Source organism: Peromyscus leucopus, chromosome 20, assembly GCF_004664715.2.
Source record: "Peromyscus leucopus breed LL Stock chromosome 20, UCI_PerLeu_2.1, whole genome shotgun sequence".
Lineage (NCBI taxonomy): Eukaryota > Metazoa > Chordata > Mammalia > Rodentia > Cricetidae > Peromyscus > Peromyscus leucopus.
Window position 1 is genome coordinate 37,573,972 of NC_051080.1, and position 26,900 is coordinate 37,600,871.

General features: G+C 51.1%; 1 protein-coding gene across 1 annotated transcript in view; it reads left to right on the forward strand.

Annotated features, from left to right (window-relative positions):
• The first annotated feature begins 452 nt into the window (after positions 1-452).
• Fam83f (family with sequence similarity 83 member F) overlaps positions 453-26,900 on the forward strand; it is a 32,377-nt gene continuing 5,929 nt past the window's right edge. The window contains exons 1-4 of the mRNA XM_028871284.2: positions 453-1,032; positions 21,315-21,482; positions 21,982-22,103; positions 23,873-24,531. Of these exons, the coding sequence (XP_028727117.1) occupies positions 559-1,032; positions 21,315-21,482; positions 21,982-22,103; positions 23,873-24,531 (1,423 nt within the window). The 5' untranslated portion in view covers positions 453-558. The remainder of the gene's footprint in view (positions 1,033-21,314; positions 21,483-21,981; positions 22,104-23,872; positions 24,532-26,900) is intronic.

Here is a 26,900-nt window from a genome sequence, read left to right on the forward strand (position 1 = left end):
GTTCACACACCCGGACCCTGAAGGCCGGAGGGGTCAGATTGCTAAACCCCCCCGTAGGCGCCAGGGCCAGAACATGTGCTCTGGGTCCTGCCTGCGGGAAGATGAGTTTGGACCCGAAGGGCTGAGTCCCGAGGGTGCTGGATGCTAAAGGGTCAAGTGGCCGACCTTTCTTGCCCCTGTGGGTCGCAGCTGGGAGGCGGGCGTGGCTCAAAGGCCGCGCGTGGCTCTGAATACAGCCCGGCTCCAAGTTCACTTCCACTGCCGGGGCTCCCGTGTCCCAGCCGGGCTAGGTAGGCCAGAGTCGCACGGCGTCGGCGGGGCCGCCCCAAGGTCCCCGCAAGCTTTGCAGAGGCGGCGGGCCCTCTCCGCCCGACGGCCGCGCCCGCACCGGGGCCCGTGCCGATTGGCCGGCTGGCGATCGCTGGGCGGGCCGAGGCGGACCTCGCGACCAGGTGAGGCGCCCCGCCCCTCGACCGCTCCAGGTGCAGCGGTGGGGACTGGAGTGTCCTAAGCCCGGGGTCCCCGGACAGGGCTTGGGGGGGCGGGTGGTGGTGCGCCATGGCCGAGTCCCAGCTGAGCTGCCTGGACGAGGCGCACGTGAACGAGAGGGTGACCGAGGCGCAGGCCGCCTTCTACTACTGCGAGCGGCGGCGGGCCGCGCTGGAGGCGCTGCTGGGTGGAGGCGAGCAGGCCTACCGCGAGTGGGTCAAGAAGGAGCGGCTGCGGGACTTCCTCTCCAGCCGGGAGCTCCAGGCCCTCCGTGCCACCTGGAGCCCCTACGAAGAGCCCGTCTCCAACGCCGCCGGGGCCAAGACCAAGGCCAAGGCCAAGGCCCCGGCCGAGCGCAGCGAGTCCCTGGCCTACTGGCCAGACCTCTCGGACACTGAAGTGCCCCCGCTGGACCTGGGGTGGACCGACTCCAGCTTCTACCGCGGCGTGAGCCGCGTCACGCTCTTCACCCACCCACCCAAAGAAGAGAAGGCGCCGCACCTGAAGCAGGTGGTCAGACAGATGATTCAGCAGGCCCAGAAGGTAGGCCTTGGCCCTAATGCTTGCACCAGTGGGGACCCCCAACCCCAACCCCAACCCACACCCCTGATCTCACTTCCCGGCCACTCTCACCGTTCTTTGGGAAATGGTCCCCAGCTCACCCTCACCTCGTGGAGCTGTGCGGAGACCTTTTGAAAGATGGATGTGAACATTTGTGGCAAATCACAAAGCGCTGGACGGGCATTAGTCATTCTTAACTACTGTGTGCGTCCGGAGGCGCCGGAGTTGTGTTCGTACACCTCTGTCACATCTTTCCCTCCTGGGCAGTGTGGAGGTTGTGAGGCCCTGTGCTAAACTGGTTCCTCAAAGGGCTTGATCATGACCTGTGTGCCCAGGGGTTTATTTACAAGGTGTATCCTTGGCCATTTCCCTATTTGATATACACAACCTCACGAAGTGGGTGGCTGGTGATGGCCTCCCTTACCCTCCACGCCAGGTGAACATTTCTTGGGAGCCCCTTTCCCCCAGGTGAACGTTTCTTGGGAGCCCCCTCCCCAAAACGACCATGTTCTCACATTCTCCCCCTTTCCTGGGCTTGGTCCTAGAGCCTAAGCAGGATGGAATGAATGAGGAAAGCTATTTTGAGCTCTAGCTGTGGCTTGGCCCCGTGCTGGGTGCTCCCACCACGCTCACACTGGACTCAGCCGCTCAGGAAGAGGCTCCCATCTGCTCTGCCTGGGTGTTGAAAGATGTGTTTCCAAGGAACCTGGTTAGACTCCCAGTCGGACAGCTGGCTGTGGGGTAGGTGAAAGACTAGACTTTTCCTCTGTGCCCTTGGGTACTTGGGTAGTTTCCAGATAAAATGTGGGCTATTGCATTAAATCTGAACTTCAGTTAGTTCTTTAGTTTTCAGTTTATCCCAGATACTGCATGGGATACATTGATGGGACTCTTTGTTCACCTGAATTAGGATTTAATGGAACAGCCTGTATTTTTACCTGCCGAACATTGAGAGGTGGAGTACTTTTATCACATGTGTTTATTGTGTTTGGGGTATCCTGGCACATAGGGATGACAAAGGACATCTTTTGGGGGGTTGGTTCTCTCCTTCTACCCTGTGGGTTCTAGAAGTTGCATTCAGGTCATCAGGCTTGGTAGCAGCCCCCCCCCCCCCAGCTGTCCAGTCAGCCCTTCACTCACTGGGATTTTTTAAGCCACAACAACGGCCTTTGCTGTCCAGAGGCTTGGGTTCACTGTGGGTACTCAACTTCATGAGTGTAATTAGAGCCTTCTTTTTTCCTTGTGGCCAAAGAGGACGAAAGATGCTAGAAGGGCAGTGAGGGGCTCTTCCTCCTGGGAGGTGTGGCCCAGGCTGTGAGCTAGGTGGGTTGCCAGAGGAGAGGTTAACTCTTTACTGACCGTACTTCCGCCCTCCCTCTAGAATAATTGTTCCTCGTCTGACGAAGCTTTCTTTGTGTACTGCACTCTGCTGAAGAAAAGGGCAAGGCTGGAGACAAAAAAAAAAAAAAAAAGAAAAAGAAAAAGGAAGTGGGTGGCAGTGCTGGGCAGCAGACCATAGCTGGGGTCAAGGGTCAGGACACATGATGTCATATTTTGTAACATTCACAAATTCTTCATTTACTTAGTGCTTGGGACAGGTCACCCACTGCATTAATGACTTTCTAATTTGCTTAGAAAACTGACATTTGTTTGTGTGTGTGTGTGTGTGTGTGTGTGTGTGTGTGTGCTTGCGTGCTTGCGCACACTCGTGCCTGTGTTGTAGGTCAGAGGATAACTTGCAGGAGTCTGTCTCTCTTCCCTCTCTGTGGGAGGTGAGTTGTAGGTTTGGAATGGCAGAGAGAAAAACCCTGGGCTGGGCAGTCTCTGGGTTAGAGATTACTGAGCAGGAAGTGAGAGGTTTCTTTTGCTCCAAAATGCAAAGAAGTTTGTCAGTTGGGAGCGGAGAACTCTGAGGCTGAGTAGGCTTGTGTACCGCACCTTCTCTCACAGTAAGGAAACTGAGGCACAGAGCAAGGGTAGCACTTAGGCTGTCAGGTGTGGCAGCAAATGCCTTTCCCCCCCTTGTTTTCCACGACCCCTGGGTGAGACAGATGTTTTCCTTATCTTTGGAGAAAAAGAAATCAAGATGCAGGAAGTGACGTCCCTTGCCTAGCTCAGTAAACAGCTGAGCCAGAATCCATGCACTCTGAACCACTGGGCCACCCTGACCTGCTGTCCTTTGTCGTGATGTGGAGGGAGTCTGCAAGGAGTCTGAATGGATCTAGTACACTCTCAAGCTGTGATACCCATTGTGTACCCTGTTAGAAGAAGGCAGAGACAACCCCCCACACACACTGCCACTTCCATGACAGGTCTGTCCAGTATTTGGGGGGCGGGGGTTAGCAGAATCTTTTGCCAGTGTGAACCTATATGTGCAGGTTGACTTGACACATATTTCCAGGATGTCTGCTGTGTGCCAGGCACTAGCCATAAAGATCCAAGCTGTGGACTTTGCCCTTCAAGCGTTTGCTTCAATGCCAAGGCTGTGTTAGGAGGAAAAGGGAGTTTTGAGACTGTACCTAGGGAGGCTCCTGTGGGAGGTGGGTCGCAGGTTTAGAGGGGGAGAGTGAGGAATAACTCTGATGGGAAGTTTCTCAGAAACTACTGAGCTGGAAGTGAGAGATTACTTTTGCTTCAGTGCAAAGAAGTTTGATTGGAGGGAGCTGAGTAGTCTGTGAGGCTTGGCAGTATACGGTGCCCTCTTTTACAGATAAGGAAACTGAGGCAGGGACCAGAAAAGAAGTTTGCCAAAAGGTCACTTGTGGAGTTATAGAAAGACTGAGATCTCTACCGTGTACTCAAGACACAGCACATCCTGACCACAGCCTGGCCCTGCCTCTTGCTCATCCAACTGGCAAGCTATTTCCTTGGCAATCAAATGAGATTCTCCTCCCTGTTCACCCTGAGGGAGGGAATTTCCCTTGTTTCCAGGGCGCGTCTGGCTGCCTTGAGGCTGAGTTAGACTGTTGAGATCCCATGGCCTTGGAGGGAAGGCAATCCAGCTGGGTGCCAGGGATTTGGGGTTGTATTTCATTTAATCTTCAGAATAATCTTATAAGATGCTGTTATTTTTGTTCCCAAGAGACAAATAGGAATGAGGGCGCTGCTGTGACTTGGCCATGTAAGGAACTCTTCCATTCCGTACCTGATCCTCAGAGAAAGAGACGAAGGAGCTAATCTGGGGACACTTTGAAACCACATCTTTGGCTTGGGGAGGAAGGCCCAAGTGTGGAAACCAGTGAGGACATGGGTCAATATGGAGGTGGTCCCCGGTCATGGGAGAAAAACCTCTGAGGAGTTAGGTTTTACGTAGCCACTCTCTGAGCCTCTGCAAATGGCAGAAAAGCCTTCCTAAGCTGTGCTGGCACCCAACACTGAAAGATCCAGCTGTGTTTGCTTGTGGGGTGGGGTGTTCTAGTGATGTTTTCCCACCTTGAGAGATCTGCTTATTTTAGTGTCATTAATGATTTTCTTTGTCTACTTGAACTCCAAGCCTTTTACAAACCCTGGCCTGTGCCATGCTAGCAAGGAAGAGCAGGGCCAACTGCTGGACTTGGGCAGCTCAGACCTGTGGAACTGCCCGGGAGTATCTGACAGCAAGACCCCTGAGAAAGCCTGGAAGCCAGAGTAAGAGGAACAAGCGACCTTAGTCCCACCGGGCCTGCATCCCTTTGGTCATGAAGGTCTCGAGTGTGACAGGCATGCATTAGGAGAAAAGAGATGGATGAGACACACCCCCACTCTTCAGTAGCCTAATAGCTTGCTAATCCATCCTTACAATTCCATGTGACAAGTGACCGAGAGAAGGTGTGGCAGGAGAGACGCTAGTCCCGCCCTGAGCCAGGTTAGGGAAGGCTCTTCGAAGCTGTCTGAACACCTAACCAGGCAGGAAGGGTGAGACGGTACCAAGCCTCTGCCTGTCCTTAGGACCAGGGACATCCATTTGCCTCCCGACTCCTGCATTCCCGGGTCCCACATTCCACATGCACCAGCCACACAGCTCTTTGCTCTTCCCCATGAACTGCTCGATTTCCTTGGCACTAGAAGGCAGGCCGTTGTCTTCATGTCACAGAGGAGCCCCAAGGTCCCAAAGAATGAATTAACACTTAGACCAAGGCCAAGGAGATTCGGAGAGGGGCTCCAAGCACAAGGTGTGGTAGATAGGGTGGCTTTGGCCAGACATCTGGGCAAGTGGTGGGAGGCCAGGGTGAACAGCTGGGATGCAGTGGCCAAGGAATATAGCAAAGTCTTGGAGTCGACAATTCATATCACCAAGAGTCCTGGTTTTTTGTTTTGTTTTTTTTAAAGATCTATTTATTTATTATGTATGCAGTGTTCTGTCTGCACATATCCCTGCAGTCCAGAAGAGGGCACCAGATCTTATTACAGATGGTTGTGAGCCACCATGTGGTTGCTGGGAATTGAACTCAGGACCTTTGGAAGAACAAACAGTGCTCTTAACCTCTGAGCCATCTCTCCAGCCTGAGACCTGTTTTTTTTCAGGTGGCAGTCTTTACTCTAAGGCTCCCTGTCTTTTCCCATGAACATCAGTTGCCAGCCACATTGAGCCAATTATACCAAGTGAAGAGCCTTCTGGGCACCAGGTCCTGTGCTAGCCCCTGTCATGCAGAGAAGGAGATGCTCTCACTCCCTTGGGGAGTTTACTGGTTTCAGGAGAGATAACTGTGGTTAAAGCCCTTGCCAGGCAATTATGATCCCCAGAACCCATGTGAATGCTGGGTGGCTGTGGTGGCCTACCTGTAATTTTAACCAGAGAAGGTAGAGAGAGGTGACCTCCAGAGACAGCTGGTTAGCAAGACTAGCATACTGACAAGCTCTGGGCTCATCTGAGAGTCCTCACCTCAATGAATAAGCTGAAAGAGCTGTTGAGAATGGTTCCCAACATCAACCTCCACATGCATGTGCACCCGTACATGTGTGTCAATATACATGCTCATCCTACCACATTCCAGAAAGGGGAAAAAGGGCTTACATTAATGATTTTCAATCTTAATGGTTTATAAAATTGTAGAGTCAGGCAATATGCTCACTTATACGTTACCCATCTTGCCGACGAGCTGGTCCTATTTCTAACTCCCTTTGTCTCATCCTTTTTCCTTTCCACCTCAGTGGGGTGGGGCCGTTGATGAGATTCTGAGCTGTCTCCCTGCCTCCCCCCTCCCAACCCCCAAGACAACCAGGTCTCCCAATGTAGCCCAGGTTGGCCTGGAATTTACTGCTTAGTGCAAGCTGGCCTTGAATCTGCAGTGATCCTCCACATCAGCCTCCTAAGTACCGGGACTGTAGGCATGTGCCACCATGCCCCAGCTTGAGCTGCTCTTTGAAGCTACGTTAAATACACAAAGCCAAAGACAACCTCTGAGCAGTCCAGACATCTACAGGTCTTACATTTCATCCCTCTTTCAACTCTTCTGCCCTTCCAAAAGTGACTGTTCTACACACTTGGGCAGTTCTGGGGTCCTTGTCCCATGGGGGCTGGTGGCTAGTGGCCCAGCTGCAGCTCCAGTCCTGGCCCCACACCCCTGCTGGTTCTTGCCCCGGCTTGTCTGGGCTTCTCCTGCAAGCTCTGGGCACTGGCGGCTGTGGAGTTCGGTTTTTCTGCTCAGTCATTGTTCCTGAGAACTGGGATCTCTGAGGAATGAAGACCCAACTTCCATGACAGTGACAGAAGCCAGGCTTTGGAGTTGAAGGGTCTTAGCTTCTGTCTTGATCTACTCCTTCTCTTCCGAGCTGGGCTCCTTTGGACAAATCTCTTCCCACTTGAGTCTGCTGACCAATAAAATAGAGGGGACAACATCTACAGGTGCTCTAGAAACGGAGGTGTTGTCTCTGGAAGCTAAGGTACCAGAAGCAGAAATGTTCATTGTCTTGGGAAGTAGCTGTTGCTTTCTCTGAGTAGGAGAGGGAATCTGCAGTTAGAGTTGGGAGACTCAGGGCTCCTGGCAGGTGTGTTTCCTGTTCCCCTTTTAGTTCATCTATCTGTTGGCCACGATTTGGTGGAAGTGAGGGAAATTGGCAGTTTGCTTGGCTCCAACCTGATAGCCTGTGGCACCCAAACCTCTAGGCTGGGTCCCTTTGGACCCTGCTATGGGCAGGGAGGAATCAGACGGAAAAGCATGGAAACACCACCCCCTTCCCTTCTGAACTGGGAAGGGAAGGCGCACTTGAGGATGAGGCCTGGTTATCTGCATGGGCTCAGCCAGAGTCTCTGGACTGTCTAGAAGCATTGCCCATATCCTTTGAGGGCAGAGGCCTGGAAGAGTCACCAGCCAGGAGTGAGCTCGGCTTCTGAGCTGAGTGCAGCTTTGAACTATTTCTCTCTTTGTTGGGCAGGGCAGGTGTGTGTGTGTGTATGTGTGTGTGTGTGTGTGTGTGTGTGTGTGTGTGTGTGTGTCAGAAACCTTACACTATGGGTTCCTGAAATTCTGGCAGAGGTGTGTACCCCTCTCTTCTCTAATCCCAGAATAGAACACAGGAAGTGAGGCCTTGGTAAACATGTTCACAACCTTCTCTGGGATTCGTGGTTGTAAAGCAGGGTCTGTTGGGCAGATAATCTCAGATGATCCAAACCTTTACCAGAGAAAGGCACCCAAAGCTGGAAGCCAGGACTGAAGAGTCCTCATTCTTGCTCTCTCTGGCTGTCTCTTTTTCTTGCTTGCTGGTGGTCCCTGGGTGAATTATTTGCCTTAGCTGGGCCCCTGCTTCTGCATCTGTAACATGGAGGTGATTTTTGCTGTGTAGTTTACAGTTACTAGATGGTGCTAAGAATCACAAGGACTGTGCCTGGAAAAGAGTGAGTAATACAGGCAGACAAAAGGTTAAAACTGTTGAGAAAGGAGAGGGCCTGTTTCCTTTAACATCCCGAGGCTCGTGGGAGGTCTGAGGCTCTAGGACTTAGAAAAGGCTGATTGGAATCCCACCCAGATTGGACTCAAGGCTGTGTTCTTGGGCAAGTGTACATTATTCTTGGGAATTGTACTTTGGGGCCATCTCTTCCCTCTGAAACTTCCAGAAACATTCAGAATGTATTTGTCATCAGTATGCTTTGCCAGTCCAACCCTGGAGGCTTGTAAACTGGCTTTGGAGACAGACAAGTCCGTGGCTGTTCGCTGCCCTGATCTGGGCTGAGTCAGGGAGAGAAGGCAGTGTTGGGGCAGGCAATACAGACACAAGGGGGTGTGGGTAGATCCCCTAGATTGCCCTCTTTGGGGCCATGGCCCCTGGACTCTGTTTTCCCTAAAAGCAAGGACCCTTTTAGGGATTCGCACATTAACCCCCTCCCCTCGATGTTCTCAGCCTCAGGATGCTGCCTCTCTTTGGCTGCCGGCCAGCCCTGCCGTCTCATAGAATGTACAAAGCAGAGCCTGTTCTGGGGCCCGCCACCAAGCTGAGCTAGGAGGAAGCATGGCAGAGAACGGAGGTCTTGCAGGGCTGGCTGCCTGTCCTGGCTCCTGGAACCAACTGGCACTCCCTAGGTCCTCCCTCCCCTCCCCAGGTGCTCTGAGCAGCCAGCCTCAGCCGGAGCTCCTGCTTTCCCCAGCTTTCCCTTTTCTTCGTCGAAATTCATGGAGTTGGCTCTTGCTAACTAACGATCCCGGAATCTTAGCCCTGGATGAGAGCTGATGGCTTTCTAATGATTAGTCTCTGGCCCAGCTTCCTGATGATCTGTACCCATCCTGGGTACAGTTTGTGGGCTGGTCATCATTGTGCTGGGCACGTGGGAGGCTCCGGGTACATGTTCTCTCTCTTCTCTCTTCTCTCTTCTCTCTTCTCTCTTCTCTCTTCTCTCTTCTCTCTTCTCTCTTCTCTCTTCTCTCTCTCTCTCTCTCTCTCTCTCTCTCTCTCTCTCTCTCTCTCTCTTTCTCTCTCTTTCTTAAAGTAACAAGACAGGGGATGGTGGGTTGGAGGTAGCGACCAGGACTCTTCCTTTCTGTGGCTCCTGGTGGGCAGACTGTGAAAGACTTTAACTTCTCCCAAGGGGTTTTCAAACGGCCCAGAGAATCCCCCATTTGCACGGTCACTCGGCCTATCTTACGGAGAACGTACTGTATGCCAGCTACTGGCAGGTGAATTAAATGTGAACCTTGCCTAGATCTAATGGGTGAGGCAAAAAGAAAATACATTTAAGTACAGTGAGGGTGGGATATGGTGTTGATAGCCATTATTGGGTCCTCAAGCTAGATACTTGGTTTTTGTAGTGCTGAAGATGCAGCTCAGGACTGCGTGCGGGCTGGAGAAGGGCATTACTCACCGAACCACACCTCCAGTCCCAACAGCCCTTTCAGACTGTGTACTGCCACAGCAATTTACCATTTTACAGATAAAATGATAAAATTTATCATTTTACAGATGGGGGAACTGAGGGTCAGAGAGGATGAAGTCACACTGCTGGTCAGTGGTGGAGCTGGATGGAGCTGAGGTGAGCCTGAGACCTGAGCTCCCAACCAGCCTAGAGCAGGGTAGACAGTGGGCGGGATGTGTGGAAGGCTGAAGGCCTGAGCGCGGTGAGTTCACAGTGTCGTCTCTCCCCTCCCCCCCCACCCCGCCCAAATAAATGTATAGCCTGACTGCCTTCACCCACCAGCCCCTCCCTGAGCCTAACTGCCTTACTCTAGTCAGACACCTTCACACACACACACACACACACACACACACACACACACACACACACACACACCTCTGGGGAAACCCTCCCAAGGCCATGTCACCTGACAATGGCCTCAACTACTCCTGCTGCTTCTCAGAACCTTCCAGGCAAGCTGCCAACCTGTTGTCCCACTCAGGCAGGTCCATCAGGAAACACTTAGTCAAGCACTTCTTGAGACCTGTCTTGCTCTGCAGTGCCTTGCATGGGGCCTGGGTGCAAAGACATAACCCAAGCCAGTAGATGATCCAAAAACTCATTTGTGTATCTTCATTGGACTTTTTTTTTAAGTAGCTGATTTATCTTCCTAATTATGTTTGGCTTTAAGCTAATGTTAAAATGAGCTTGCATTAGATAATTTTCACTAATTAACACCAACTTAGTTCAGGGGAAGTCATCCCAGAAGCATGCCTTGGGGCAGAGAAAAACTGGCCTGGGATCTTAAAAAGAATTGCTGGGGCCGGGCAGTGGTGGCACATACCTTTAATCCCACTTGGGAAACAGAGGCAGGCAGATCTCTGTGAGTTCGAGGCCAGCCTGGTCTACAAAGTGAGTTCCAGGACAACTGGGGCTACACAGAGAAACCCTATCTCAAAAAACAAAAACAAACAAACAAAAAAGAAACAAGAAACAAAAAAGAATTGCTGTGCCAGGTGGTGGTGGCTCACACTTTTAATCCCAGCACTTTGAAGGCAGAGGCAGGAGGATCTCTGTGAGTTTGAGGCCAGCCTGGGCTACAGAGGGAGTTCCAGGACAGGCAGGGGTCACAGAGAAACCCTGACTCAAAAAAAGAAAAGAAAGAAAATTGCTGTGTTTGCTCCCCAGCCGGTCATGGAAGCGTCTGGGTGGTTGAATGTGTCGATCCTGCTCATATGAGTATATATGTCCTCTTTCTCTGCAGCGTCAAGGTCTCCCTTGTTTGTCCCCTTCATTCAGCCTTGTGTCAATACAGCTGTCACGGGATCAGATCAGTGGGAAGGGAGCTCCAGCATGCAGCAGTGAGCCCTGCCCTGTAGGGTTCTGAACTGAAGCTGAGGTGTCTGGAGAGGAAGTGGCCTGCCTGGGCACAGTTGGCTTCCAGTGGCTGCCAAAGCAACCAGGGAGCCTCGTGTTTAATGATATCTAATTAGCGAGCCCAAAACAATGTAACGTGGCTCCAGACAGCTGGAAAGCCGAGGCTGACAAAGCTCAGACATCCCGCTGGTTGGGTGGGGGCAGCCTGGCAGCCACAAAGGAAATAGAACCTTGTTGAAACTCTGGCTTTGGTTCTGCCTTCATGGTGGGCAGAATTCAGGCCCAAACCTCATCATCAGCTCCAGAGGGAATCCCCAGTGTGTGGAGGTATCCTGCTTAGAACATTCGCTGTATGCACATGGAGAGACAACAGCGTGGGCCTAAAGGGTAGGCCTCAGCAAACATGCATCCTAGGGAGGGTGCACACACACTGTACTAGGGACTAGGGACAGAGAATGATCCTGAAACGGCCTCTGTAAGGGTAAACCAGACCGAATGGAGCTAGGGCAGTCACCTCACCACGTGGACAGGGTACGGATAGCGTGAGTTGAGGTGTAAGGTCCCTAGCCTGCTCAAGTGTTTGGAAGGCAGATTATCTCTGTGTTGGGAGGGGGGGTAGAACAAAGTTTGGGTTCAGGGACTGTGGAGCACCTTCAGCCAGTTTGAGGGGCTGTGGCTTGCCTCTGTAGGCAGCTGGGAGCCATGGAGTATTTGGGTAGAGACGGGGCATACTTAGGGTTGTGTTATCCATCTGCAGGAAGGAAGAATGATGGGGACAGGGTAAGCTGGTAACCAGTTAGTGCTGAGAACTACGTGTGCCAGATCCCATCAAGGAGTAAGTGTAAGAGCAGGCCTTCTGTGGCAGAGCATACATAGTTCTGTCCAGGTATCATTGCATTTCTTTCCTAAGGACCATGAAATAACCACATTTTCCAGACAGATATCAGAGAAGTTAAGCAATGTGTCTATGTCTCACAGCCAATACAGAACTTGTAATTCCAAAGTCTGTTTTCCCTACCATGATTTAGACTAGGAGATTAAGGCCAGGAAGCAAAAGAGCTTGTGGAGGGAGTGTTCTTGTGTGAGGTCCTGCAACTTCAGTCCCTCCCTCCTGGGGCCGCTCTTGGTCTGCTCTACCACGTTTATACCAGACTACCCTAGATTACAAAACAGGAAGTTTAAAGTGTCAAAACTGCTCACCATTCAGATGGGGCCTGTTGCAGTGTTGATGACAAAGAAAGTCCTTGCTATGTTCCCAGAGTGCTTTCCACCTCCAGGAGAATCATTTCCTAAACTGTGCAGTGAGCTCGACAGGCTCTGGGCATGCACACACATGTGTGTGCATATGCCACACACATGCCAGAAGAGCCCTGTGAAGATGTTCCCTTCCCCATTTAACAGTGAGTGAGTGGTCCAAAGTCACACAAGCAGAAAGGCTTTTTGCCTTCAGGTTATATATTCTTTTTCAAACACTAGCCTTCCTCACTCAAGGTGATCAGCCCACTCTACACTCAGACCATCTCGGGGAGGATAGGGGTGCTGATCCAGGACCCAGGTATCAGAGTCTGGGCCACGGAATCCACATTCTGGACAGCGCCCTCCACTCCCTCTTTCCTGTCCCTGCTGTGGCTTCCAGTGATTCTTTATCCACCAAAAGCTGATACCTGTGAGTGCTGCCCTGCAAACCTTGACCTCTCCCGGGACAGCACAGAATGGGAATCCACAGTCGAAGGTGTCTGAGTCCCGTCTCTTTGATCAGACCCAGCCAGCATGGCCCTCAGCAGAGGGAAGGGCTGCTCTGTGAACCCAGGCAAACCAACCTTCCACCTCATGTAGAATAACCAGATTGGTAGCTATTCTGGGAGGCAGCAGCTGGACCTGTTTGCCCAGCTTCTGCTTCCCTTAACCAGAAGGCTAAAGGTGTGGGGAGTTGGCCTGATAGCAAGTGAATTTAATGAGGCCTCATAACTGCACAGGTGATCTTGGAATTTCACAGTCATGCATGACCTTATCCAAACCTCACAACAGCCCTGCAAGGTAGTCATGTGGGCTGAAAGCTGGGCCCCAGGCTTCAATAGGGAGTTAGCAGCAAATCACCCCCCAGCTCTTTTCCCTTCCAACACCAAGAGAAGTGGCTTTCACCAGCATACATCTGAGGTCAGCAGGCTGGTCCCATGGCCTTTGGTTTTCCTTCCGCAGAGGAGTGGTGAAGAGTTTGATCTTCCAGTTCTCTGCAGCCGTACCTGCCCACAGAGCCTTTTGTCGCGTGTCATGAGGGCTGGGGAGGCTTGTAGGGAGAATTGCGTTGTCTGTCTCGACCCACAGTCTTCACTGGCACCCCGGTTTTATGTGCCCTCAGGTGGCCTAGGGTTCTGTCACTTGTTATGTCCATATTGCCCGGGAAGACTGGAACAACTCCTGATGCAGAGACGCCCAAGCCTGGAGCTGGGACCCTGAACTCTAGTCCCAGCTGTTCTAGACCCCACTGGATGGCTTGAACGTTGAAACTGGGCTAATCGCTATCTAAGTCTCTCGCTGACTCTGAGAGATTCTTGAGTTTGAAATATTTCTGGATGTAGGGGCCACGTACAATGGCAGCCTGCATGTGGACCCGGTCAAGCGGCTTTTGTGGGGGCTGACATGCAGATGCCCTCTGCTCCCTGACCTTGCACTCTGTCAGAGGGAGGAGGCTGCCTTTTTGTAGTTTCACAAAGGCACTTATTGTGTGTGCTGGGGAAGACCCTGCATTCTGGCCTGGTTTCCTCGGTGTAGATCTCCGCCTTGGTTAAGTATTGTTCTCAGTCAGGGCTGGCTGCTCCTTCAGGATCTTCAGGAAGCAGAGTGAGAGAGCCACAAACTTGGGATCTGTCGCTTAGGCAACAGCACCATTCTCTATGCCCTTGAGGAAGAACTTCAACTCTGCCTTCTAGCAAAAAACACCTCACAAAAATCTACTCCATATGCTCCTCTTTAGCCCAGTGCCTTGCTATTAATGAAATAAAGGAAACCGCAGAGCCATAGCCATAGACAACAAACACAACAGACGTACATACCTCCATTTAATGTGGAGAGTGGCCTGTCCTGAGTGCTTTGCCAAGGGTGGAGATTCTGAAGGGAACCTGCCCGTGTCTGCCGTCAGAAGCCCACAGCCTGGGAGAGGAGGAGACGACGACAGGCAGACATTACACTGGAGTACCCACAGCCTCTCATGTTTGCTTAGAATACAGACAGGCAGAAAGCAGAGTGTGGTTAACATTCTGAAGAGAAGGGACTCTGGAAATTCTTGGGGTTTTAAAAGCTGCGTAGATGCTTCATCGGGTTATGGCAGGTTCAGAAACAGAAGGATCTGAGCTGCACACTATTACATACTCAAGGAGACATTTACTTGTTCATATATAGCAATACTTGGTTTTCATCCCTGGGGGTGATGCAGCTAGTACCCAGTGGGTAGAGATCCAGATGCTGTTAATTCCCCTACAGTGACAGGATAAAGTGCTCCAGCTCCAGAGGTCACTAGTGCTTCAACAGCCAAAGGGAGGTAGCATCCTGAGGCTGAGAACATCGAGGGGAGGGGGTTAATGTGCGAATCCCTAAAAGGGTCCTTGCCTTTAGGGAAAACAGAGTCCAGGGGCCATGGCCCCAAAGAGGGCAATCTAGGGGATCTACCCACACCCCCTTGTGTCTGTATTGCCTGCCCCAACACTGACTTCTCTTCCTGACTCAGCCTAGATCAGGGCAGCGAACAGCCACGGACTTGTCTGTCTCCAAAGCCAGTTTACAAGCCTCCAGGGTTGGACTGGCAAAGCATACTGATGACAAATACATTTTGAATGTTTCTGGAAGTTTCAGAGGTAAGAGATGGTCCCAAAGTACAATTCCCAAGAAATGTACACTTGCCCAAGAACACAGCCTTGAGTCCAATCTGGGTGGGATTCCAATCAGCCTTTTCTAAGTCCTAAAGCCTCGGACCTCCCACGAGCCTCGGGATGTTAAAGGAAACAGGCCCTCTCCTTTCTCAACAGTTTCAACCCTGCCTCACAGAAATCCTTTTGTCTGCCTGTGTTACTCACTCTTTTCAAGGCACAGTCCTTGTGATTCTTAGGGTTAAGGTTATTGTAGGTCATTCTGAATGACCCAAAACAAGAGGCCGAGGTGAGGCTTGTCCCACTGATGGGCCCAGCCTATGCCCGGTCTCTAAGAGTTTGGAGTCCACTCTTTGAGGGTCATGGGACCAACTGGTTTATCAGCCTTCTTTTAGGCTATGGAGAAGAAATCAGAGGGCAGAAGGGACAGGAGGGACCAACCAGAAAGCTATTCTCGAAGCTAATCAAGAGTCAGGGCATCCTGTGCTAGGGTGACAGTATTCATGAGAACAACAAGAGGGGAATGACCCAGAGAGGGTTCATGGGGCACGGTGAGATATGAGGACTGTTAGGGTTTCTTCAGTGAGGAAGAAAAGCCAACAGACTCTGGCTTTGTCTGTGACCGGAAAGATGTTGAATTTGGAAGTGTCTGTAGGGCAGCTAGGGGATGTGTCCCAGCAGCCAGCAGCTCTGTGGGTGTGGACATCTGCCAGAGCCTGTTGTAGTCCGGGTCATCCAAACATATGGGGGCTGCAGGGCAAGGCAGAGCCCTCCTGTCTCTGTTCTCTAATGGCAATTAAGGAAAGAAGCTGGGAAGCTAGAAGAGTCATTAAAGTTGAATGGCAGATAGAAGGGCATTCTAGGGCTTCCCAACACCCTCCCTCCCACTCCCCCGCCCCTGCTGCCTGGGCAGGCTATCAAAGGAGGAGATGATGAGCTAAGGAAACACCCCATGAGGAGTCCTACAGCATCAGAGCCTCTTCGCCAGTGTGCCTGCGACAGCTTCTAAATAACTGCCAGCTCGAATTAACCTCTCTCTCAGCGTTGCGCCTCAGTAGGTAACCAGGTGAAGGATGCTGGATGCAGAGCCAGCCAAAGGGGACAGAGCTTTTCTCTCCTGACCAAATCTGTTTCCCTGGATTCGGAGCCCGTAAAGTCTTATTTATTTATTTGTGAGCCTCAAGCCTCCATCTTCAGCAGGAGCCTTGACGTTAGACTTGGCGTGGGAGTCATGGGCACATTCAGTGCTGCAGCACAAGGGTATGGAGCTGGTTTTCCTGGGCCTGATGCTGAGGATGAATTTCAAGCAGGGCCTCGGAGACCAAAGCGCCAGGTACTTATCACCTCCCCACAACTAGATTGCAAGAGCCAATGTGCGATTGATTTTTTTTTTCCCTACTACAGATATTTCATTGTTTAATTAGTAGTGACACAGATGGCTGATTCTCACCAGGGTGTCTAAGCCCCAGCCTCCTGCAAGCTAGTCCTGGAAACTTTCTGCCTCTCTCATTCTTAGGTGGGGACCAGGGCAAGTCGGCTTTCCTGCTTGCTTTTCCAGTTACAGAAAAAGTCAAAGTGAGGATCCAAGAAGTCAGCTGGAAAGTGGCCAGGCAGTCCTAGGTGATGTGTGGTGACTCTGAGCTGGACACTGGGGAGAGTTTAGAAACTAGAGTGGACAGTGGACTGTGGCCTCAGGCAGTGCTGGGATGGGAAAGTGGTTAGTTATGGCATGGATGTGGAGGTCAAACGTTCTCTCTGTCAGCCTTTAGACGGGTTCTGAGGCTCAAACTCAGGCCATCGAGCTTGTTTGGTGTGAACACCCTGGAATGAAGAGTGTTCTCTGTAGGACCATGCTACCACATACCTCCTCCCCAAAGGCCACTGTGCCCTTCCTATACCTACAGTGGGCTGTGCCAGCCCCACTGGAGGACTTGAACATGGGTTTTGTTTGACTGGTTGGCCTCGAGAACAAAAGAGCTGATGTAGTCCACAGTTCACAGTCCCCAGCTGTCGTCAGCCCACCAAAGGACCTCCCTCATTTTCTCTTCCTCATCATTCCCAGTCCTTTCTCCTGTGCTCAGTGTCAGTTCTCAGACATGTCTGTATCCTAGAAAAATATACAGTCTCATAAGACTGATATATATATGGAGAGAAAGAGAGACAGAGACAGAGACAGAGAGAGACAGAGAGAGACAGAGAGAGAGCGAGCGCGAGAGAGCACCTCTTGTCGGCTAGGCTGGCCTGGAACTTGCTTTGTAGCTAAGGATGCCCTTGAACTCCTGATCCTCCTTGTGCACATCCTAATGCTGGGGTTACAAAATCGAGCACCACTCATCTGAAAGAACGGCTCAGCAGGTAAGAGCACTTGCTGCTCTTGCAAAGGACCTGGGTCTGGTTCCCAGCACCCACATCAAGCAATTCACAACCACCTGAGGAGATCCTGTGCCCTCTCTGGCCTCCTCAGTACTTGTATGTCTGTGGTACACATTTAGATCTACATATGTACAAATAAAATAAGTCTTAGAAAAGATCTAAGAGCTGAGCGTGGAACTCATTCATTGCTTCTGTCAGCATGGCAGCAGCTATGGCACATCCTCTCCTATGCCCATTTCTTTACCTTGTCTTCCAGAGAAAGATACTGAAATTATTGGCAATTCTTTGTTTTCCCAAGGGAAGCTGCAGTGAGTTCTCTTTCCCTCTTATAGACCTGTGCCGAGATCAAGCGGTTCCCCGGATGCTGGGCCAGGTGGGCTTCTGCTCTCTCATACACACCTGAACCACACTTACTCTAGTAAGTTCCACTACTGCGCCTAGCTCATATTTTACCATTCCTTACATCTCCACTGCATCTGTAATTAATTCTCCTTGCCAGTCTGTATTGTGTTTGTAGCTCCTCTTTCTGTCGGTCTCTCTAGAAACTTGTATGATTTCAGTCCTTTCCAAGAATGGGTTTTTGATTTGATGTTTCTGAGATACCATGCAGCAGTGAAATGTGCTCTTGGGTCAGGTGTATCTGTGTCTTGTTTTGCTGTGTACCAGCTGAGTGACCTTGGACACATTACTTGGCCCCTGTGTATTTACTTCCTCAATTGTGAAATGGGAATAACCGTCCTTCCCAGTAGAGCAATTGTAAAGAATCAGATTAGAAGGGTTACCCAAAGTGCGTGAGTACTTGGGGACTAGTTAGTGCATGTTCGTTCCCATTCTCAGCCTGCACTAGTCAGAATCAACTGTGTGTGTGTGTGTGTGTGTGTGTGTGTGTGTGTGTGTGTGTGTGTGTGTGTGTGTAAGCAGCGATGGGACAGAAAGGAAGCATAAGTTGATTTTGGTGGTGGTATTGTTGGATGATGACGTTGATGACAATGTTGGTGCCAGGTTATGTCATGAACTTTCTGTACATACAAAGATGGCCATGAACTCCTGCTTTTCTTGCCTCCACCTTGCAAATGCTAGGATTACAGGTATGTACCACCACACCTGGCTAGAGAGATTACTTTTTAGATGAAAGTCTAAAACCTCAGGATAAACCAGCAGGCTAGAGACCTAAGGCTAGAGAGGTGTAGTCCAAGTTCAAAGGCATGTGGCTTGCAGAATTTCTTCTTGTTCAGGAGAAGTCAGTCTTTGTCTACGAAGGCCTTCAACTGATTGGAGAAGGCCCACACACAAATAGAGGGGAGTCTGCTTTATTTGAAGCCTAAAATATACCTTCACAGAAGCATCCAGAATGGTATTTCACTAAATATCTGGACTCTGGCCCAGCCAAGTTAACATGAAGTTAAGAACCACAGTGCTTCAAAGTGTCTTTGCAGGAACTGTGCCTTTTGTCAGAAATGTTCACTTTGTAGGTCTCTCAAAGCAAGGAAGGCACATTCCCCTGTCTCAGCCCAGTGCTCCTGGCCAGGGCACAGCCACACAGAGCCACCCAGCCAAGACCCAGTTTTCTAACTCGAGTCTCTTCCATTTTCCTGCACAAACCATCCCCTGTGCCATCTTGAAGGGTTTCCTTGTGGGCCCCAAAGACTGGAGACCCACCACTTTCTACTTATGTGACCTTAGGCAAGACACTTGACCTCAGTGAGCCTGCTTCCTCATCTGCAGAGTGGAGATGCCCTGCACTTTATACATTTGCTGTGAGGATTGGAGATAAGGCATGTCAGGTGCCGTACACACCCAGTACTCAGTTCTCACCCTGATCCTTTCTTTTCCCTAGTCCTTTCTCATGGCACCTAAGGACACCCTGTTCATTGTAGGGCTTGCTTTATTCTTCCCTTCCCTGGCTAAAAGCAGTACTACCTATCTCTCACTGCACGTCACATGTCACTTGTGTAACTCTTAAGACATTTATCTCTTTCACCTTATGCCTTAGTTATTTTGTGTAAGCGGCTTATCATCCTTGTGGCAATTGTAACTTATCTGTCTTTAGATCCTCACTGTGCCCATGGGGGCCCAGTAATCATCATGTAGATGTTAATGGTTGGCAAATGGAAGAGCTAGAAAGCTGGGTGGTGGTGGCTCACAACTTTAATCCAGCTAATATGCCTTTATTCCCAGCACTTAGGAGGCTGAGGAGGCAGAAGCAGATAGATCTCTGTGAGTTTGAGACCAGCCTGGTCTATAGAGTGAGTTCCAGGATAGCCAAGGTTACACAAAGAAACCCTGTCTCCCCCCCATCCCCCCGCAAAAAAAAGAAAAAAAAAAAAAAGAAAAAGAAAAAAGGAAGCCGGGCGGTGGTGGCGCACGCCTTTAATCCCAACACTCGGGAGGCAGAGCCAGGTGGATCTCTGTGAGTTCGAGGCCAGCCTGGACTACCAAGTCCCAGGAAAGGTGCAAAGCTACATAGAGAAACCCTGTCTCAAAAAACCAAAAAAAAAAAAAAGGAAGAAAGAGCTAGAGAGAGCAGTCAGTGATACTGTAGGAAGTAAGGGAATAGGGAGAATAGGGAGAACTCAGAGGCTGGAATTATGGTAAAGTGTGGTGTGACGATGGTGATAGTGACGGTGTTGTAAGTGATAGAAGTTTATTGAACTTACCACTCACTGCCCAGCATTGCTTTAAGTGTTAATGTGTGCCATTGAGTCCTCAACACCATGAGACAGGCACCATTATTAGCTCCATTTTCCTGCCAGGAAGTCCAGGGTGCTGGAGTTGGCCTGGATGAAGAGTCTGTATTTTCAACTACTGTTGATTGAGGACTCACTATACTGGGTGTGTACGGCACCTTACATGTCTTATCTCCAATCCTCACAGCAAATGTATAAAGTGCAGGGCATCTCCACTCTGCAGATGAGGAAGCAGGCTCACTGAGGTCAAGTGTCTTGCCTAAGGTCACATAAGTAGAAAGTGGTGGGTCTACAGTCTTTGGGGCCCACAAGGAAACCCTTCAAGATGGCACAGGGGATGGTTTGTGCAGGAAAATGGAAGTGACTGAAGTTAGAAAACTGGGTCTTCACAGTTGAGCACCAGGTGGAGTCAGGGGATAGGGAGGAAGGACAGTAAGATCAAGGGGCCAAGGACACCAGGAGGACATGACCCACAGAATCAACTAAGCAGGGCTCATAGGGGCTCACAGAGACGACAAACACAGAGACTGACAAACAGAATCGACAAACACAGACCCTGTATGCATCTGAGCTAGGTCCTCTGCATAAACCTTATGGTTGTATAGCTTGGTGTTCTTGTGAAACTCCCAACAATGGGAGAAGGGGTGTCTCTAACTCTATTACCTGCACTTGGGACCCTTTTCCTTGTATTAAGTTGCCTTGTCCAGCCTTAATATGAGGGGCCTGTGCCCAATCTTGTATCTTGTTAGGCCATGTTGTTTGATGGATATCCCTATAGGCTCTTTTTTTTTTTTTTTTTTTTTTTTTTTTTTGAGGAAATGGGAGAGGGGTGAGGGACTAGGAGGAGGGAAAACTATGGTCTGGATGTAATATATGAGAGAAGAATAAATGTTTAAAAAAAGGAAAAACTGGGGGACTGGAGAGATGGCTCAGCAGTTAAGAGCACTGGCTTTTTTTCTAGAAGTCCTGAGTTCAATCTCCAGCAACCACATGGTGTCTCACAGCCATCTGTAGTGGGATCTGATGTCCTCTTCTGGTATAAAGTTGTACAAGCAGATAGAGCACTCATACATAAAATAAATAAATAAATCTTTAAAAAAAAAAAAAAGCAAAACTAGGTCTTCCGACTGTTCTTAATTTAATGATGGGGGGAGAGGAAGCTGAGCTTCAGAGGTCAGGGGTACCTGGCCAACTCCAGCTCTGTCAGCATCAGCACCGGGACTCTGCATAGGTGCAGGGAAATAGAGTGCTCAGACCTGCCGAGAAAGTGATGGCCATGCAGATCGTGGCTGATGGACGCGAACCCCTCCCTCTCACCTTAACATCTCCTCACATCTGCTATTTCCACGGGGCAGCAGGGGCAGCTCTCTCCAGGCTCCCAGCCCTCTTCCAAAATGGCGTCTGAAGAGTTCTGGAAATTTCCAGAGTACGCTGGGATTTATCCAGGATGAAGTACCAGCAGCAGAGCCTGCACCCTTGGGCCCTTCACCTGAATTCAGTGTGCTCTAAAGTGTGGGTACCTGGAGAATCCAGGAGAATGGCAGGTAGGGTTTTTGACTCTTGGCCTTCAGTTGCCCCAAGGCAAGGTGGTACACTCTGGGCAGATGTGTCTCAAAACATGTACCAGTCACAACATGTCTCAGCAGCGCCTTCTCTGTCCAGGTCATTGCTGTTGTCATGGATGTTTTCACTGATGGGGATATATTCCAAGACATCGTAGATGCCGCCTCTAAGCGCCGGGTCCCTGTGTACATCATCCTGGATGAAGCAGGAGTGAAGTACTTTCTGGAAATGTGTCAGAACCTGGAGCTTGCCGACTTCCGTATTCGGGTGAGTTGCACCCACAGGGACAGATTGTGGGCCAAAATGAGATGGGAACCTCCTTCTGTCCTTCCCTCTGGCTCCTCCCCCTTTCTCCTCCCAAGTTCAGGGGCTCAGATTGAAGTTCAAGACCCCAATATTTTTCCTTCTATAAAGTCATGACTCAGGAACTTGTAACTGCTTACTTATATGTCCTTAATGCTTTCTGCCGTCCTAGAGCTGCCAAGGCTGAAGGAGGCAGCTCGCTCAGCCCTGGGGTGGTCCATCTGTAGAACCACTGGCTTCACTGTCGGGTTCAGCACAGGGCTGTAGTTCTCTGGTTGGGAACTTTGAGCAAGAACTCTCCTGAGCTTGTTGAAAGTAAAACATACAAGACCGAAGGAAGCAGATAATTTTGGAAAAACTTGGGCAGCAGTCAGGGTCTATGGACCTCTCCCCAAGTAAGACCTTGGTGCCAAGCCTCAAGACCTCCCCATACAGGGCAACTGTGTCTTTCTCTTCTCTCCAGAACATCCGTGTCCGCTCTGTGACAGGGGTTGGCTTCTACACGCCCATGGGGAAGATTAAGGGGACTCTCTCATCAAGGTTCCTAATGGTGGATGGGGACAAAGTAGCAACTGGATCTTACAGGTATGTTGGAACAGGACAGGGAGGACCCGGGAGACCCGTATTCATGGTAATTGTTCAGGGGTGTGCTAGCCTGGAACTTCCACAGTCATGATTGTTGTTGCTTTGTTTTTGGGTTTTTTTATTTTTTTGTTTTTTTCTTTTTTTCTTTTTCTTTTTTATGTATTTTTTAGGTATGAACTCTCTGTCTACATGTATGCCTGCGTGACAGAAGAGAGCATCAGATCCTATTATAGATAGTTGAGCCACCATGTGGTTACTGGGAATTGAACTCAGGACCTCTGAAAGAGCAGCCAGTGCTCTTAACCACTGAGCCATCCCTCCAGCCCCAAAAGTCATGGGTTTTTTTTTTTTTGTTTTTTTTTTTTGTTTGTTTGTTTGTTTTTTTTTTTTTTTTTTTTTTTTTTTGGTTTTTTGAGACAGGGTTTCTCTGTGTAGCTTTGCGCCTTTCCTGGAGCTCACTTGGTAGCCCAGGCTGGCCTCGAACTCACAGAAATCCGCCTGGCTCTGCCTCCCGAGTGCTGGGATTAAAGGCGTGCGCCACCACTGCCCGGCCCCAAAAGTCATGGTTTTAAGAGACACTGTCTGTCCTGGTCAGAAGCAGTCTCCTGCCCAGTTCCTTTCTTCAGACTTTCTGTTGACAGATTGATTATTCCAAAGAGAAGACCAACTCTTCCTAGACATTAAGCATTGCCTGCTTGTCATGGTCTTCAGCAGCCGGTTGTATTTTGAGGCTGGTTTTTTGGGTGGGATAAGCAGGAAATAAAAGGGATAAGAGTTGGGGAAGCAATGTGAGATGTTGTCTAATTTCTATTCCTGTGACAAAACACCACGGCCAAGGCAACTTATAAAAGAAAGCATTTCATTTGGGGCTCATGGTTCCAGAGGGGAGGGGGCATGGCAGCAGGCAGGTAAGCATGGTGCTGGAGCAGTAGCTGAGAGCTCACATCTTATCCATAAGCCCAAGGCAAAGAGAGCTACCTGGGAATGACATGGGTTTTGGAAACCTCAAAGCCCACCCCCAGTGACACCCCCCCTGAAACAAGATCACACCGCTAATCCTTCCAGACAGTTTTACCAACTGGGGACCAAGCATTCAAATACGTGAGCCTGTGGGGGCCATTCTCATTCAGACTACCACAGATGTGCCACAGGGAGATGACTCCAGAATTCGAATTGAAAGCGAAATCCCAGGTCTGTGAGAACCTGTATGTGAGCCACCTCTCTCCTCTGAGAAAGTGAAAATCGAAGTGAGACCTGAGCACATGTAACAGTGAGCAAATGATCTGAGTCCTCTTCCGCAGTTGAAGTACGGGTCTGTGCAGACACTGTGCACTCTGGGAAGGATCAATAGGGGTGGGACAGTGCTCACAACGGCACAGCTTAGTCCCTGTGTATTGCACGCGTTTGTACCAGGGAGTGAGCTGGTTACTTCATCTGAGCCTCCAAGCCTTGAGTTAAGACCCCGCCATCTCCCTATGGTATGTTCTACCTTAGGCCCTGTAGCCACGTTGTACAAGGCACACGGGAGGGGTAGATGTGGATCCAGGTTTGACTTCTCAAGCCCCATGGGAAGGAAGAGGGCGGGGAGAATTTGGCCTGGTGAAAGGAGAGCAATCCAGTGTGAGGGCACGAGGCATCTTTCACCAGGCATCAGGCAGTGTGGCCACAGTGACAGAGCAGGCTGAGGCAGGCTGAAGGGTATTAAAGGAGCTCCTGGTAGGATACTGGAGAGGTCTGGGCCCATCCATGTCTCTGCTTTCTGTCCCCAGCTTCACCTGGAGCTCCTCCTATGTGGACAGGAATCTTCTTTTGCTCCTGACAGGGCAGAACGTGGAGCCCTTTGACGTAGAGTTCCGGGAGCTGTACGCCATCTCGGAGGAAGTGAACTTGTACCAGCACCTGGGCCTGGCAGGCAGGCTTGGCCTCAACTACTCCTCCACTGTAGCTCGCAAACTTATCAACCCCAAGTATGCCTTAGTGGCAAACAGCCGCGCTCCTCCAGGAGAGCTGATGCGCTGGGCGGCCCGGCAGCAGCGGGAAGCTGATGGCAACGCGGAGGGACAGGAGGGCAGCGGCGGTGGTGAGTCTGCCCGGCGTCTGGAGAGCTTTCTGAACGATCTGGTTACAGTCGAACAGATATTGCCCACAGTGGAGCCCATTCCCCCGAGATTGCTGAAACCAAAGGATGGCAGGACGGTCTCTCAGGTGCACGTAGACCCGAGGCACAAACCCCAGAATGGCAAGGGAGAAATTGCAAATGGAGAGGCCACCCCAGCCAAGGAGGGCAGACGCTTGAGCAGCAGGCTCTTCAGCCGACGAGTGAAGAGGCCTGCGGTGCCGGTCAACTCCACCTCCACTGAGACTTTGGCTGACATGGAGTTTCCTCTGGGGAAGAGGCCCAATGAGGGTTCCAGTGCCAACATATCAGGTGAGTTGGCCACCATTGAACCTGGTGACCCTGGGCAAGTCACTGCAGGTCCAAGTTTCAGATTCCTTGTCTCTGAGGGAAGAGCTCTACACGCCTTGCTTGGTGTTTAGCACAGCAGTGGACATGGGATGGTCTGTGAGGACTCTTTACTCCTCATGGTATTCAGATCACCTTTCTAGTCACTCCAGTAAGAGAGGGAAGAGTGACAAGTTTTCCTTTTATACCTGGAGAAACAGTGCGCAGCACTGGCTGTGAGTCTGGGCTCCTCCTGGCTTCCTGCTGCTTGCTGTCGTCGGGGTCTGTCCTGGTCAGACATACCCCATCCCACTGATGCGCTGGCCAGCTTCCTGTTTCCGTGATAATAGTTAGAACCGTTTTCCCCAGTCTGTGTGAAAAGCGAATTTGCCCTCTGGGAAAGACTGGTAATGTGGAGCAGTGGATCTTTTCTAACCGTCTCTCTGAGAGCTCCTTGAAGCCCTGTCTTTTTTCTCCTCCAGAGCAGTCTCGATATGACCTTCCAGGAGTCTGGTAGTGACAGACAGGCTGCCGAGGAGCCTTTCTCTTCTCAGCTACCCTGAGCTGGAAGAGCTTCTGTGCTGGGATTTTTCCTTCTGTGGTTGCAGGACTTTGAGGGGATGCTAACTGAGCTTCCTGGCCGACTCGCTATGTGAAAACTGATTATGAAGTACCCTGTCCTGAGCAGCCCAAGGGCTCAGGTGTCCCATAGACCTGGCTTTGACCCAGTCAATGGTCTAGAGCAGGGAAAAATGCACTTTCTCCTGATTAGAAGCACTTCATGTCCCGTTGAACGCAGGATATAGCTCTCTCTTAGAACAGGTCTGGGAGTCTCTGCAGTTTGGTACAATATGAGTACCAGGACCACCCTCCAGCCCCCGCTGCCTCCGGTGGGCCCACACTGCTTGAGCAGCTCGGCAGGCCAGGTTCCATACGGGTACTTTCTTTCCCTTCACCCCCATGAAGACCCCATGAGTCCCGATGCAGTAGAAACTGGGAGAAGTACAGTAAATGCAGGCCATGGGAAATGACTGTAAACCCGAGTCAAAGCCAGGCCTGGGCCTTGCCCTGTCAAGAGAGGAGTGGCTGGTCCCCCACTCCCAGTCCCATTCCCCTTGGGCTTCCTTGGCTCCCCGACACCAGATGCTGATGTGCTCTGTGCCTCTTGTTTGGAAGGAGGGTTGCCATGGTGAACACCTGGCAAGGAAGGGGGGGGGGAGCCCAAACACAAAGGGGTTGTTTCCCAACTCCTGTCTGGAAGTGAGGTGGAAGCTTTCTCCTCTCCTGCCCCTCACCCTTAGGTGCTGTTTCCATAGAAACGCAAAGCCCATTGTCTTGTCCTTTCCTGCTGCCTCTGGTGTCCAATCCCCGCTCCCCCCCCCCCCAGATGACTTGGGCAGTTAGTGTTTGCCGCTGCTGCCTGTCTCTGAGCATCTCTACATCTGTACGTGGTACCCTGGGGCCAGCAAACAGACCCCACTGTGCCTTTGGGAGCTCCAGAGCACCCAGCCCCCTGAGCAGAAGAAGGGCTGGAGTAAGACTGACTAGCACACACACAGGAAAGTCTAAAGTGTGTCGTTTCCCCCCACCCCCGCCCCAAGCCTGGGGAAGAACACACATACACACACACACACACACACACACACACCCTGCCACCCCACCAAGGCTCTGAAATCCTAGCTGTCTACTGAGACCCCTGGCACCTGCTTCTTTGGTTTTTGTTGTGGTTTTTCCAGACAGGGCTTCTCCGTGTAGTTTTGGTTCCTGTCCTGGAGCTCGCTCTGTAGCCCAGGCTGGCCTCGAACTCACAGAGATCCACCTGCCTCTGCCTCCCCAGTGCTGGGATTAAAGGCGTGCGCCACCACCACCCAGCAACCTGCTTCTTTCTTGCTCAAAGGCGGAGCTGAGAAGCTGAATTTCTCCTCCCAAAAGCCCTTCCTCTATACCTGCATCTCCCCAAGCTCTAGGCTCAGGGACCTCTGGCGGCTTCCCTCAAGGTGGCAGGCACCGAGCAGCTGACCGCACACCTAACTAGGCAGCATGGGCCCCATCCCGGGATGGCGGGAGCTTGAGTTGGATCGGAACCACTTCAGCTTCTTCCTCAGAGAAGGAACCCATCCCGGGAAGGGACCCCCTTCCCACAGGGAACATTCAAGCTGCAACAGCGCATGGTGGAATGATCTCCGCCCTTGACGCACAGCCCTCCCCTCCCCAGGGCTGTCTCCTCTGCTGGAGGAGGGGGGGGCAAACTGGGGAGGGCTTCTGAGGTCCCTTCCAGTTGACGCTGACTGTCCTGTCTGTCTCTGCACCCTCTTGTCAGAGAGAACGTGGGTGGATGACAAGGTGGGGGAGAG